This window comes from Muntiacus reevesi, chromosome 2, assembly GCF_963930625.1.
Source record: "Muntiacus reevesi chromosome 2, mMunRee1.1, whole genome shotgun sequence".
Classification (NCBI taxonomy): Eukaryota; Metazoa; Chordata; class Mammalia; order Artiodactyla; family Cervidae; genus Muntiacus; species Muntiacus reevesi.
This window is the reverse complement of record NC_089250.1, coordinates 168,070,141-168,086,017: the sequence shown is the minus strand read 5'-3', so window position 1 is coordinate 168,086,017 and position 15,877 is coordinate 168,070,141. Positions and strand designations below refer to the sequence as shown.

The 15,877-nt window shown below is 46.3% G+C and overlaps 1 protein-coding gene across 2 annotated transcripts in view; it reads right to left on the bottom strand.

Moving 5' to 3' along the window:
* DOCK1 (dedicator of cytokinesis 1) overlaps positions 1–15,877 on the bottom strand; it is a 545,628-nt gene that overhangs the window by 112,148 nt on the left and 417,603 nt on the right. For both annotated transcript variants that reach the window (XM_065923534.1, XM_065923535.1), the window contains exon 30: positions 3,842–3,920. In XM_065923534.1, coding sequence (XP_065779606.1) covers positions 3,842–3,920 — 79 coding nt within the window. The remainder of the gene's footprint in view (positions 1–3,841; positions 3,921–15,877) is intronic.

Below are 15,877 nucleotides of genomic sequence, written 5' to 3'. Positions count from 1 at the left end.
ATTCTGCAATAACATCCTAACCAGGAAGACCTGGCTCTACTAGCTGGGTATAAAACCCATAGTTTATAACACAAAAAACAGAACGGATACACACATGCATCTGTAATTGTGGGTTTTCTTGGTGGCATTTCAAATCACTGGGAAAGAATAATTTATTCCTAAAATCATGTAGGGAAAAGTAAACTTAAACTTTACCTCCAGCAGATGTAGATAAACAAGGACAGGAAACTATATTCAATGTCTTGTAATAACATACAATGGAAAAGTATGAAAAGGAACGTATATATATAGATATATGAATATATAAATCTATACAGAGATATATAAAATTGAATCACTTTGCTGCATACCTGAAACTAATGCAATGTTGTAAAATAATTATACTTTTATTTTTAAAAAATGATTAAGGAAAAGAAATCACAGATAGATTCAATGTTAGAAAGTTTTTTTTTTTTAAAGCAGAAATACAAAGCATTATCAGATACCAACTACAAACAAAACAGTTAAATTTATAATCAAAGAAGGATTTGCCAAGCAAAAAATAAAATCCAAAAAGCCATTTAAAAGAACTGACAAATTTGGCTACAGAAAAATTAAATATTTCTATATGATAAACCTAAACCCGTGACTAGACTACATCAAGAATTTCAACTTACAAAAAATATGACATATAGCACAATAGAAAAATGAGCAGAGAAAATGGACAGTTCATACTAGAACTTCTCACAGCCAGTGAGTACTCTCAACCCAACTAGCAATCAGAGAAATATCAACAAAAATAAGAATCAACAATTTTAAAGAAATTGGTATTGGAGAAGATTTGGACAATGATGCCTCGCAGAGAAGGCTGGTGAGACTACAAATTGCTAGAGCATTTTATCACGGTAATTTATCAGTGTCCATCAAACTTAAAACATCGTACCATCCAGTCTGGCAATTATGCTTCCTTCCAGCAGCCAGCAGCGCTGCCCTGAGATGCCTGTCTCACTGTTCACAGAAGCATTGTCTGGACAGGGGAAAAACTGGAAACAGTCTGCAGGTCATCGGTACAGGAAGGCCTGCACCGATGTCGATGCATTTACACTGTGGAATATGACAGAACTGAAAACCACAGAGGGCATGACCCCGTTCATGCTTAAAGCCAAAAGAATGCAGGTCTTGGTCCAGATATAGCCGACTCTTGGGTGTGAACTACTCGAGGCCACTTACAGGCAGACATTCTTCAGTAGCAAAGACCACAGCACTGCACAGTCTGTTGTTGGCTGAGTTATACTCAGATAAACCACCTTCCCCCACCCTCCTGCACTGTTCAAGGGTCAACTGTATATGCTTAAAGAAGCCTCAGAGATAACACACAACAATTATTCTAAAAGTTAGCAAGCAATTGAAAGGAAATCCAAAAAAGAGGGGATATATGTATACATATGGCTTCATTGGTGGCTCAGAGTGTAAGGAATTGGCCTGCAATGTAAGAGACCTGGGTTTGATCCCTGGGTCAGTAAGATCCCCTAGTGAAGGGAATAACTACTCACTCCAGTATTCCTGCCTGGAGAATCCCATGGACAGATGAGCCTGGCGGGCTACAGTCCCAAGGGGTCACAAAACGCTGGACACAAAAGTGACACTTTCACTTTCTTTTCACATGTGATTACAGAGCTAACATTCACTGGAAGGGTTGATGCTGATGTTGGAGCTCCAACACTCTAGCCAACTGATGCGAAGAGATGACTTATTGAAAAAGACCCTGATGCCGAGAAAGATTGAAAACAGGAGAAGGAGACAACAGAGGATGAGATGGCTGGATGGCAGCACCGACACAACGGACATGAGTTTGAGCAAGCTCATTCAGGAGACGGTGATGGACAGCGGAGCCTGGCATGCTGCAGCCCATGGGGTCATAAAGAGCTGGACATGACTTAGCAGCTGAACAACAACAGCATACAGCTGGGCTTCCCAGGTGGCGCTAGTGGGAAAGAACCCCCTTGCCAAAGCAGGAGACATAAGAGACATGGGTTCAATCCCTGGGTTAGGAAGATCCCTGGAGGAGGGCATGGCAACCACTCCAGGATTCTTGCCTGGAGAACCCCACGAAAAGAGGAACCTGGTGGGCTGCAGTCCACGGGGCCATAAAGTGTCGGGCACGACTGAAGTGACAGCTCATAGCACATAGCCGAGTCACTTCACTGCGCAGCAGAAACGTACATGACATTGCAAAGCAACTGTGCCCCACGTCTAAACAAATACTCTTTGGTATATACTAAGCAATGAATAGATATTTGGTGACATCAAAAAAAAAAAAGTTTCCCAGCAGAGGGAGAAAAAGGTGAAAAAATGGGAAGGCGGCTTTCCTATTTTATTCAATATGCTGATTTACATTGCGCAAATATTTCACAAGAATGTATCTGTGCATCGGGACATGGTAACAAACCTTAAGCAGAGAAAATAATAAAAAACTTTAAACTGAAAATTAGTAACGTTTCCAGATACATAGTACCTGATATATTACTACATACTTATATTCCATAATGCCGATAAAACATTTTTAATTTAATAAAATGATACAAATGAACTTACTGAGGAAACAGAAGCAGACTCAAGCTTTTGAGAATGAGCTTATGGTTGCTGAGCAGAGGATGGGGGAGAGGGAGAGTCTGGGATGAATAGGTACACACTGCTGTATTTAACATGGATAACCAACAAGGACCTACTATACAGCACAGGGAACCCTACTCAGGGTCACGTGGCAGCCAGGAGGGAAGGGGGCTTTGGGAGAGGATGGTACATTAGTCTGTAAAGCTGAGTCCCTTTGCTATTCACCTGAAATCATCACAGTACTGTTTGCTAACTGGCTATACCCCAGTACAAAATAAAAAGTTAAAAAAATTAAAATAAAAAATGATATAAGAAATAAGGGCATAGGCACAACTTAATCTAATAACCGAGTATCACATTTAGCTCCAAGTTTTCAGAAGACGATGCAAACAGGAAAGCAGATGGGTGTCTAATTTTTGTTATCTGTTAACCCAGGTTTGAGTAGGACCACTCTCTGGGCGTACCTAAAGTGGTTCAGCTTCTTTCTCTGTGAACAGTCCTATCCAGGAAGCTAAAAACCTGTTTGTACCTGGATGCTTTGATTTGCAAACTTTAGTAAATGAAACTAAATAATAACAAAACCATGATTAGCAGAAATATATCTGAAGTTCAGTGGGAAATAGCGAGAGTCCCAAATAGCAGATGCATAGTAAGAAATCATGCCAGGCAAAAATCAATCGATCATTTAAACCATACACACACACAGACACACGCAATCCACAAGCACTGGGGAAGTAGGGCCTGGATGGGAGGGTCAGCTGACCACAGCCAAGGGCTGTTGAGGGGCTGGGACCTTTTGCCTGGTAAAGGCCACTTCAGGCAGCACAGAGCCGGCAGGGAATATATCAGGGGAAAATCGAGCTCTACGCGCAAGCTGGGCTCAGCGATGCAGACCCATGGTGCCTCCCGGGCTGATTCTCATCACATTAGGACGGCCTGAGACAATCTTGGCAGCCACGCCGACTGAGACGCGGCCGCCTCCCTGCTCAGAGAGTCCCTACTTGTCACTCTGATTCAAGACTTTCTCTCTCAAACAGCTCCATCTCCTTCCTCGCTAAATTGAGCAAATACCCCAAAGGCATCATTTTCAATCCTCAGGTTCCAATAGCACGTATTGTAAGTTCCATTTCCACACTTTAAATGGGAAACCGATTAAGTTCAAGGATTAGAAATATAAGATACGGGCTCAGGCCAGCAATTTGTTTTAACAGGATTTCCCAACAAAGGTCGCGTCTACCCCTTCTCTCACCTGCAGCTCAAAGTTGGCTTGATCCAGAAATTTTTTGTTCAGCATATCCGCATACTGATTAATCGCTCGCAGGAAGACTCTGAAAGATCAAGAGAAAATTACATAATTACACACTTCTGCTCTGGCACATTTGGAGGTTTGGCATTTCAATTAGCTACAATCGGAGACTGTCTGGCAAGTGAACTCTCTAAGTCCTGTGAAAAGCTGCGAAGTTTTGCCAGTGCAAAGCCCAGAGAATTATATGCAGATGTTCTCCAAATTAATCAAGGAAACTAGCACACGCAGAAGAAAAGAAACAGACCGAAATAGCAGAGTCTGAAAGTAACACCTGAAAAGTATCAGTAAAAAAACCCTTTTTTTTTTTTTAAAAAGAAGAGGTGCAAATTAAATCCTCCTCTTGAGTCACAGTGTATTAGCGTTATATTATAAAATTGGCCTTTGATTAGCTGGCTTTTTAAAGTTAAGCATCCAAAAGTGCTGTGACACACACTCTGGCTTGGATTCATTTGGTATGTAGACCGGAAAAAAAATGCAGAGCAATCTGAAAAAGGTGAGAATCATGTTCCATTGTCAGAAAAAAACCGAGGACTTAAGCCTGGGACACAGCGTCTCATGTTGCTCTGAAAGGCCGCTCAGAAGATGCAAAGCGGGAGCGAGGATGCACAGTAGTTGTGCAACAAAGATCGGGCAGTCAGAACTGCAGAAGATTACTGTTAATTAAAGGAAACCTGATTATCCCAAGTTAGGGAATTTATCGGGTTTTCTACAGATTAGGAAGATGTGAGTCTGGGATCAAGGAAATCGTTCCTTTGACCTGCACCTCGGCTCTCTGGGGCCCAGAGGGCTTTCTCATCCTGGGTTCCCTCAGGGCTCACCACCCTGGACAGCTGCCACATGATGGCTTGATGGCTGCAGCATTTCCTTTATTCACTGATGCAGCAGCAACACGTCTTTTTTATCAATAGCTGAAAAATCATGGAAGCTCGGAAGTGTGGTTGACCTCAGTATCATGTGTCTGCCAAATGCTAATTTTAGTCACTGTTTACTTGTTTAAATAAAAAAAAAAGCTTTAGTAGATATGAGAGTCATTTGACAAGAGTTTCAGCAGGAATTTGAATTCATCCATCATCGATGCGGTACCATTGTGAGCACGCAGAACAAAATATCACATCCTTCCATACCCTGACTTTTACTTTTCTGTGATGAAATATGCAACTCATGGATGTCCTAAGTGACTCCAGTGCTCAGCCTTTCGCAAGCTTGTTCATTCAGTAGATTTGTCTCATTGCTCTGGAGAGTGTTTACCACAAAGCTTTGTCCAGATCCTTCTTTTTAAGTGACCCTTCTCTCTCTGCACAAAGACAGGATGCAAGAGCAGCTAGCATCAGGTCACAGATAATAAACTTCATTATCCTTCTATTTAGACAGCAGGAAGCAGCCACAGAGTGTAAGGGAAATCTAGGTTACTTACTAGGAACTGATGCTGACAATAGGATCTCTTTAGCTCTGCATGCCTGGAGAAGGTCCCCAGCCTGGACAGTCCCAGAGCCACTAAAGGTCAGTTAGCCCGGGAGGACAGGGAGAAGACAGGTCCACCCAGGGCTTTAAGGAGGTCTCCATCACCACCTCCCACAGCCACCTCCTGCCCAACACTAGCTGTTATGCAGGTTTCTCTGGTACAAGCTCCAAGAAAGAGGATGTGCAGACACCATTTCATTAAGAGACCTATCGGTGGGATTCACGACCAAACGAGTGTGACAAAGGGCCTGTACTGGAGCTTGCTATCTTCGTGGCTGAAGAAAAACGTAGCCGGAGTTACTTGAATCCTCCCCTGAGGATGTTAAGACAAAACCAAGAAAGTCAGATCTGGTGTTTTAAGTGCCTACTCACAGAGGGGCATGGAGATGCTGGCTTGTCCGGGACCAGGAGCATGGCCTAGTCCATCAGCCACAGGGTGGCCGGATTTTGCCATTACAGGATGCCCAGGTAAACTGGAAAAATAGCTCTCCTGGATGAATGCTATAATTTACTGGGGCAGGGGTGGGGGTGGGGGGGGGGAAAGCTGAATACAGGGTATTGAAGGATCCTGATAAACTAATCGAGGAGCAGGACAAAATCACTAGATTCAGGATTGAAAAAAACAAGTGAAACTGTTAGTTGCTCAGTCATGTCCAGCTCTTTGCGACCACATGGACTACATTATATTAGCCTGCCAGTCTCCTCTATCTGTGGAATCCTCCAGGCAAGAATACCGGGGTGGGTTGCCACTCCCTTCTCCAGGGGATCCTCCCCACCCAGGGATGGATCCCTGGTCTCTCGCGTTGCAGGCAAACTTTGCCGTCGGAGCCAAGAAGGAAGCCCTGTATCCACAGGTCACCTAGCGACCCTAACCAGCCCCCAGGCTTGGGCTGAGGTTGCCCGTGGCATGTTCAGTCCTCAGTACAAGTTGCCTGGTTCAAGCGAAGACACTCTCCCTGGCCCAGCTGACCCCTGGCAACTGGGTGCAGATAGCATCGTGGGTGTGTCCTGCACCGATCCCAGCAACCTGAGGAGTGCCCCCCACCCAGTGTCAGCGGAGTAATACGACGTCCTGTCACGGGGGAGGGGGGGGTCACACAATACAAAAACACTAGGCTTGTGGCCTTGGACATTTTTTTCTGCTCAACTTTTCCTTCAGCTTCAGAACTTGGCTGTTCACTGAAGTATCCCAGGGCCTTTACAAGGTTCCCGGAAGTCCCCCTCTCCAGCCCTCCATGACAATAACAAGTTCACTTAGACATGCATTATTATTACAGGGCTAATTATTGTGCCTCAAGATAGCACCCAAAGAGTTGCAATATGCTACTTCTAATTAAGCCCTGGAACAATTTCAGCTAGTTAAATAAAGATATTGCTCAAAATGACTGGGGAAGAAAAAAAAAGATGCCACACTGAAATAATACGAAGGCTGAACAAAAACTTTTTAATGAACTGACAGCTGAGAAAGAGTGGTGCTGAGACAGATTCTATAATTTAGATTCTCTATAAATTTTTCAAAAAGCCAGGACAAAGAAACAAATAACACGGAATATCAGGGCAAAACTGAAGGGTTGATCAAACAAAAGCATCATCAAGGCTGTCAACAAAGGTGAGCCACCCAGGCTATAGGTATCAAAGCCCACATCACCTTTACAGAAGCATCATTAAATCCTATGCTTAATACTTGATGGGATTCAAACCTTAGCGACGCCCCAAGTCCACTTGAAGATAAGTCAACTAAGCAGGCAAAAAGAAACATACACAGAGGCTAACTTTTAGGTAAGAATATTTCCTATCTTCTGTAATTCATGAGTTATTTCTAATACATATCAAGCTAAGGGAGATAAATACGAAAATCACATTAGAAGCTTCTGCAGAACAATCTGCTTTCAGTCAATGATTATGAAAGATACCGCAGCTAAGCCAGGCGATCGGACAGCAGGACGCCTACCAGCCTGGAGTGAAGGGCTTCAGCCTGGCTCAAGGGAACTGACAAGCAAGCCCTGTCTGTCGGGAGGGGGGTCACGGGACGGGAAGGGGTTGCAAGTGGGCTCCGCTCTGCGTCCCTGGTGACCCCATCCACAATGGGCGCCGCTGGCATTGCACTCAGGGACAGAAAAGCCCTCCAGCCTGTTCCCGAACGGACCCGCTTATTCACCACTGGCTGCAACGCCTGACATCTGGCACATCACAGCTGTTCACTAGGTATTAGCCACAGGAAAAGAAGGAAATGATGAGTACGGGTGGGCGGATGGACGGATGGGTGGATGGGTGGACGGATGATGAATAGATAAGCTGGCTGACCCACATCAGAGTGACACTGTTTACTTCAGACTGGGACGCAAACATAGCCAAAACCCACGGGCTTCCAACTGAGATCACAGACCTGGTTTCAGGACCTAATGAAGCTCAGGTCCCTGATGTCTCATCACAGAAAGAATTCAGTGAGAGACAAAGAGTGATAGGTAAGAGTGGATTGGTTCAGAGAGAAACACGCCCCACAGACAAGACTGTGGGCGTTCGCAGAGGGGAGTGTGGCAGGCTTGAAACGTGGCAAGGTTAGTTTTTATGGGTTGGGTAATTTCATAGGCTAATAGTGGGAGGATTATTCCAACTATTTTGGGGAAGGGGTGGAAAATGTCAGGAATTGGGCCACCGCCCAATTTTTGGATTTTTGACAGTGCCTTAGAATTGTCAAGGCGCCCCTGCGTATGTCCTTCAGCTTGCTGATTGAGGAACAAGGTCTGGTTGAAGTTTAACTTGTCTGCCATCTTGGACCAATTTGATTCTAATCAATTTATGCTATGTCCTTGGGCTATGTCATTTTTTTAAAAATTGTGCACTGCCCGCTTCCCTCTTATTTCAAGAAGGCCCAGGGAGGCCAAAATATCTGGTAGCTCCTGGCTCTCCCTGCATTCTGAGATTTTCCTCTGTGGGTTCAGCTCTTAGAGTTTCTTGAAAACCAAATTCTGCAGTAGACATTGGCATTTAACGGCTGGGCGTTGTTCCCCCACGCGCCTCTCCACTTGTGGAGTGAGCTCCTGGGCGGAGGTAACCTTGCCTCGTAAAAGGTAGACATCAGGATGCCCCAAGGCATCTGAGAGGACTGCTGGCCTCCGTGTGTACTCAGAGGCGTTCTGGGCTAAGGATGCATTCATTTATGACTGCACAAGAGACGCCTCAGTCAGCGATGCGTCCAGGAACTCCTAGCAGGCAAACAACATGCGTGCACACACAGCCTGCTCTCAGGGGGAGAGAGAAGCCGCCTTGTGGCAACCTGTTTTTGCTTTTTCACTCTGTCGTGCCCAACTCTTTGCGACCCTATGGACCGTAGCCCACCAGGCTCCTCTGTCCATGGGATTTCTAGGCAAGAAGGGGGAATGGATGGCTGTTTCCTTTTCCTGGAGATCTTGCCGACCCAGGGATCGAAACTGCTTCTCCTCGATTGGCAGGTGGATTCTTTACCACTGAGCCACAGGGAAGCCTAGGAAGGGAACACTGAGCCCTGAATCACAACAAGCATAACGTGGGGTCATCTGGGTTGGTGTTTATGCCCCCCATCCATCAACACTGTACATGAGCATCAGGACCCAGTGAACAGAGGTCATGTCTGCTCTTTATAATGTTCCGAGCTTTCAGGAACAGGAGAGTGAGATGCTTGCAGGAGACAGAGAACATGGCGAGCGGAAGGCAGGGAGCAGGGCAGACACATGTTGCTGCTCCCCTGCCGGAAAAGAGAGGTCGGGGTGGGGGAATGTGAACCAAGCAAGTCCTGTCTCATGCCAAGCCACGAACATGAAGTAATTTCTAAAAAACGAAGTTAATGGCGTGAGAACTAAATGCTTTCATGGATACTGTCCCACAGGATCAAAATGATTAAGAAAAAGGGCAAGCCCATCTTTCACAGAGCTCTTTCCAATCATTTTTAACCTACAAAAGGTTTTATTTAAAATCTAAAAAATTTAAAGGTAAAAAACCAAACACAAGAAATAAATAATGTAGGGAGAGCCAGGGGCAAATCTTACAAAGATTCAGAAGCCCTAAGTTCTAGGTGTACAGTCTCTAGACAGTCAAATTATTCAAGGCAATGACTGCAGATTGTCTTGTTAATGGCCCCAAGGAAAGAACTTTATCTCACTCTGCTTGGTAAGTGACTCCTGTCCCCAGAAAGTCAGAGTCACAGCCTTCACCAGCCCACAACGTTACTCATTTTAAACAATCCAGAAACCCTGAGAGGTGGAGACCGTTCATTCCCAAAGCTCGTACAACTGAAAACAAAGAAACAAAAAAACCCAGGAAGTTTTCCTTGACTTCTTTTTCTTCTACCTGGATATTTAACTACAGTGAGTATTCATTTGCTGGATACAAAGCACTGTGCTGTAATTCCTAGTGGTGTCAAATGCGAGATTAATTGTCATCTACACACACACACACCCAATCACAGTTTTAATCTAATTCTGTTAACTATCATATATACCTATCTATCCACCCATCCATCCACCCACCTATCTATCTATATATCCATCTATCTACCTAGCTCTCTCTCTCTTTTACACCCATGTAAACATTTGGCTACCATGCCTTCAAGAGTTGCTCAGGTTTTTGAGATTTTCCTATTTTCAACCAACACATAAAAGTACTAAAGTATGTGCCTTTAGGTTTCCTTGAACTTTGAATCTAAGTGTTTGGGTTTGTTTGTTTGTTGTTTTTCTAACTTTGAGATTCAAGGTAAGGACGATGTGTGCCACATGATTCAAAATCATTTGAGCACTGTGACCTCCGCTGACACTCTACAAAACATTAAGTAGCATTTGCTAAAAAGAGGAGGCACGTGTTGGGGAGAAGGCTGGGTGAGGCGGGGAGAGGCTCTGAGAAGGAGGCAGCTGCTGAGGTCCAAGCCTCCCAACCAGAGGCGTTTCCTAGAGGATGCCCCACTGGCCCTGCCTCTCCCCCACGTCCCCTCTGTATCCCGGCACAGAAGGGTCCTGATGCATCCTGAGCTCCATGGGAGACCATCCCCGAAAACTGCCTATCAGAAAGCAGTGTGTCCTGGGCCATCACAGTAGCACAGTCCTAAACAACTGTGTGTTAATTGAGAAGAAGGGAACTCAGAAAGCAGAACATAATCAGACACGAATTGAACTACTGGAAGCCCCTGGCACAGTCACAGCCCCTAAAATGACTTTATTATGACAGGGCTGCAGGCGTTTCTGTGTTTCTGTTACCCAGTGTTTGCTGCCAATAAAACAGGAAGAAGAGGGACCTCATTACTGCCGAGGGAGACGCATCTATGGCGAGACGCCCCAAGCATCCCGGGCACAAGGCGAAGCCCCACGTCTCAAAGGCTGAAGCTGCGGGGCTTCTCTTGTTCCTCCTCTGAACTGACTGTAAGTTATATAATGAGATTGTACAGTTCAATCCGAGGGCACTTAAATACCTCTGGCACCCTCCCAACAGTCGCTCTGGGGGGAAAAAACTGCATCTTTTAACAAAATGTTTTGCCCAAAGTGGTTGGAATACAAGGCAACAAATGTAAAGTGACAGAGTCTATCCCTGCAGAACACTGAGTCAAGGAATCGTAGCTGGAAAACTGCCTGAATGTGGTTTCTGCATGGCGCAGGAATGCTGGGAAGGAAAGGTGACTTAGGGTCAAGTGAGGGAAGACATACAGAGGCTGTGGCTTCAGTCCCACGGGATGGGTGCCTGCCCCCAGACGACGAGTCTCCTGGCACCTCCCACAAGCAGCTGGGTGTCAGGTCGGTGTCTAAACAGCATCAGTTGCTACCTCTGGTGGGATCTTGGGTGAAGAATGAAGACCACATGAGCACAGAGAACTGACTTCTAAGAAAGACCCTGGTGTGTCCTGATGGGGAGGCTTGGGTGTGACGCGCCTGCAGTCTTTGTGCCTTGGGAAACAGTGGAGAGACTGGTGTCATGAGAACTTTCTGGGAAGGAGGCTGGAAGTGTTGACGAGGGCCATGAGAGGTTGTAGACGCCAGGGTACAGAGTTTGCACCTTGAGTGGCGGGCGATGGGGCACCTGAAGACTTTACAGCGGGGACCAGGCCAGAAAAGCAGAAGGGTTAACCACCCTTGAATGCATGAGATTTGCTTTATTTCTTTTCCTAATCAATAAGCCTATAGTATCCATTAGACTCTTAACTAAAATGCAAATCGCTCTGCACCTTTCTGCTTGGCTGGCCCTGGGAGATGCGGGCTCTGTCTATGAGGCCCAGGCATCATAGTATCCCCAGGGAGCATCCGCACCAAATTAAGGTCTCATCCCTGCTGGGGGAGAGGGGGTGTCCTGGAGCAGAGATCAGTGGGCCCAGGTCTGCTTGTCCAACATGCTCAATGCACTGGTGCTCTGGATGTGTGTTCTTTAAGTCCCCACCAAAACTGTGCCTGTTGCCCATGAACCACAGCTGGCTGAGGGCCAGATGTCCTAAAAGTGGCTGCACCCACCACAGCCCTCCGCTTCCTCTCCCACAGGACCACCCCCCTCACTTTCTGCTGCTTGAGCATCTTCTGAACACCTTGCATGTTCCATACAGTGTTGCTACTTCACAGACATCACGGTGTTTGATGCCACAAGTCTTGTGGGGTATGAATTACCTGATATTTTATAAACCAGGAAATAAAAGCTCAGAGAGGCAGAAAGCATGCTCCCAGTAGGCTTAGAACAAGGTCACGATCGGTCACAATCATGTAATGCCTTCCTTAGGAAGGTTAATCACCATGGTCAGCATGATACACGTACAACCCTGCAACTAACTGTGTTCCTTTTACACTGCATGAAGGAAAATTTACAGCAGAAACAAAAGTAGACAGCAAAGGACTTCTCTGATGGTCCAATGGCTAAGAATCTAAACTCCTAATACAGGTGGCCCAGGTTTGATCCCCGGTCAGAGTACTAGATCCCACGTGCTGAAACTAAAAAAGGTACCTACTGCACGCTGCAATGAAGATCAAAGATCCCGTGTGCTGCAACTAGACAACTGTGAAAGCCGCTCAGTTGCGTCCAACTCTGCGATCCCATGGACTCTACAGTCCATGGAATTCTCCAGGCCAGAATACTGGAGTGGGTAGCCTTTCCCTTCTCCAACAAAGACAAATACATAAACAAATAAATATTTTTTTAAAAGTAGACAGCAAAAGAGACCCATGCACTCTTCACTCAGGTTCATCAATTATTACCATCTGCGCATGGTTGATTCATTTCTCCCCAACTTCGTAACCCCTCCCACATTATTATTACTGTTGTTGTTATTTTTAGACAGATTTTATTTCTAAGGGCAGCTTTAGGTTCACAGAAAAACTGAATGAAATCTACAGGGAGTTCCCCACTCCACTGGATCCCCCATGACCAACATCCCGCACCAGGGCGGTACCCACGTTATAATGGTTGGACTTACAATAATTCATCGTCGTCACCCAAAGTGCAGAGCACATTCTAGGGCTCTGGACGAACACGCAGAGGCACGGGGCCCCCATGACAGAACCACACTGAACAGCCACTGCCCTGAAGCCCCTCCGTGCTTGGCCAGCTCACCCCTCCCTCCTGCTGAGCCCCTGGCAGCCCCTGATCTTTACCGCTCCATCCTGGCTTTTCCAGGATGGCACACCGTTGACTCCTAGAGGATGTAACCTTTTCATATTGGCCCCTATTATTCCTAGAATGTTTTCTAAGTTAATTTTCCCCAGGTTTAAAACCCTTAACATTTAAGGCACTTTACAGCAAGGGCTTGAAACACATTCTCTTGTCAAACTCTTTTTCTAACTTGTCTGAGCAACATTAAGTGCCTGCCTGAGAGAGTCCAGGGGTCATCATGGCCTCAGAGCTCACCCTGCTCCAAAGCACCCACTAACGCTCAGGAAGCACCTCCTTCCTGATGGTCTGGATGCTTGGGGTGGGTCGCTCCGGGGAAGAGGGGATATTAACACAGATCTCATGAGCTTTTTTATAAACATATATATGTATATATATATTTATTTTCTATATTTAAAAACTGTTAACCTCTGATATTTATTTATTTGGGCTTCCCCTGATGAATCAGTGGTAAAGAATCAACCTGCTAATGCAGGTAATGTGCATTCAATCCCTGAGTCGGGAAGATCCCCTGGAGAAGGGAATGGCAACCCACTCCAGTATTCTTGCCTGCAGAATCTCACGAACAGAGGAGCCTGGTGGGCTACAGTCCATGGGGTTGCAAAGAGTCGGTATGACTTAGGGACTAAACAACAACAATAATTTATTTTTTATTTATTTATTTTTGGCCATACCGTGAGGCATGTGGGATCTTCGTCTCCCAGTCAGGGTTGAACTCTCGCCCCCTGCCTTGGAAGGGCAGAGTTTTAACCACTGGACTGCCAGGAAAATCCATCACAAGGCGTCTCTGAGGGCTTGGTGTCTGTGATGCGGCGGCAGCTGTCTCGTGAATGGCGTCGATTACTGTTCTGACTAACACACACACACACACACACACACGTCTCTCCATGGACAGGGTGACCGGGACAGGCAGCCTCGTCCAGCTACTCCTCACCAAGCTCACTTGGTTTCTCCCCACGCTGTCTACAACCATCTCCCCATCCTTCACAGTACAGTCCCCAAACCACAGCCCCTGGCTTAATTTTGTAAAGCGTTTTGATTTCTTATCTTAATAAAGGCTTCTGAAAACAATTTGTGGTGAAGATCACGTGACACAGAACTTACTGCCTCACCCATTCCTAAGTGTACGTGTAGTTCAGGGGCACTAGCCACATTCACAGGGTTGTAGGACCATCGCGGCCATCCACCCGCAGAACTCGTCATGAAACGGGGGCTGTCCCCGTCAGACAGCAACTCCACTCCCTCGGGCGCCCGGCCGCTGGCAGCCACCCTTCTGCTCTGTCTCTATGAACGGGATTGCTCCAGGGACCTCACACAAGTGGAATCACACAGTGTTGGTCATTTCGCGTCTGGCTTACTTCACTCAGCATCACATCCTCAGGTCCATCCATGTTGCAGCATGTGTCGGAATGCCCTTCCTATTAGAGGCTGGACAATATTCACTTGTATGGATAATGATGCATTGTATTTATTGTATTTATCCATCATCCATGGATGGACATGTGGGTTGCTTCCCCCTTTGGGCCACCTGGAATAGTGATGCTATAAACACAGTTGAACAAATATCCTTTCAAGTCCCTGCTTTCAATTCTTTTGGGTCTATACCCAGAAATGGAATTGCTGGGTCATGTGGCAATTCTATTTTTAACTTTTTGAGCAACTGCGAAACTGTTTTTCCACAGCAGTTGTACCATCTTACATGCCGGCCAACAGCGCAAGGTTCCAATTTCTATACGCCTTTGCCAACACTTGAGGGCTTTCTTGTTGTTGTTTGTTTGTTTGCTTGTTTTGGATAGCAGCCAGTCTAATGGGAGTGAGGTGGTATAAATAAAGTTTTATTAGGACACAGCCACATCCATTCATCGAGAAATTGTCCACGGCTGTCTTCCCATGACAAACGCAGTGTTGAGCAGTGGTGTCTGCAGAGGTACCTGGCCCTTAGCGGTAAGTTTTGCCAATTCCTGAAAAGCTGTGCTCCAATTTTGACCTGTTCTTCATGCAGGGTTTTGGAGAGTTCTTCACTTATTTCAGGAGGGAGCCAGGGCTCATGTCTATTTCTTGACATCAGAAAATAAAACTTGTTGATAAAAAGGTGTTAAAAAGCCCCCTCCAAAATTTAAGAGTAAACAGCTTCCCTCTTTAAACCAGGAAGTGGTGTTACCAAGAGTTGGGAGAAAAGTGATTTGGAAACCAAGGTCAGCAGGCTCCCTCCATTTGTATCTCGGGGAAACCAAGCAGGTCAACTAACAAACTCACAACAGGGCCCAGTTTTCAGGATGTACAGGATCCCTCTCCCTCTGCCCTCCAGGATCCCCTTCATCCTGCCGTCCTCTTCATCGCCAGTCCTGCCTGCCTTGCCCATTAATCACACCACATCACACAACGGGTGCTGAGTGATTTACGGGCATCCTGGGTAAAGAGGGAAAATCCCCAACACAGACACATCCGGGAAGCCTGCCAGCGAACACTAGGAAAGAGACATCTCTATGGGTGGAGGGGCCGCGCAAGGGACAGTCACATCCTCACTCTAGAATCAGCCATGGTGAATAAGCAAGGGTCCCGGTTGGCCCCAGAGAGCCCCGCCACGAGCACCCCAGCATCCATCCGGGAGGCCTCCTGCCTCCCCTCCCAGGGTCCCCCCGTTGTTCCTGGCATTACTAGCTGGAGGCTTCAGGACAGCCCTGGTGGGGAGGCTGGGGGCAGAGGAGGCAGGAGGGAAGGGTGACCGCTGGCCTGTCCCTTGGGCATGGGTGCTGAATGCCCTGGAAGATTGGCTTCCCAGGGTGTAAGAGTGTGTGTAACTGTCACTGAAGTATTTTCTGAGTTCCTAGTATGTGGGAGCAGGGAGTGAGGGGTAGAAATGAGGACTCAAGAGTCTCTCCTTAGTGAGGAAACACTTTGGAAATAAAT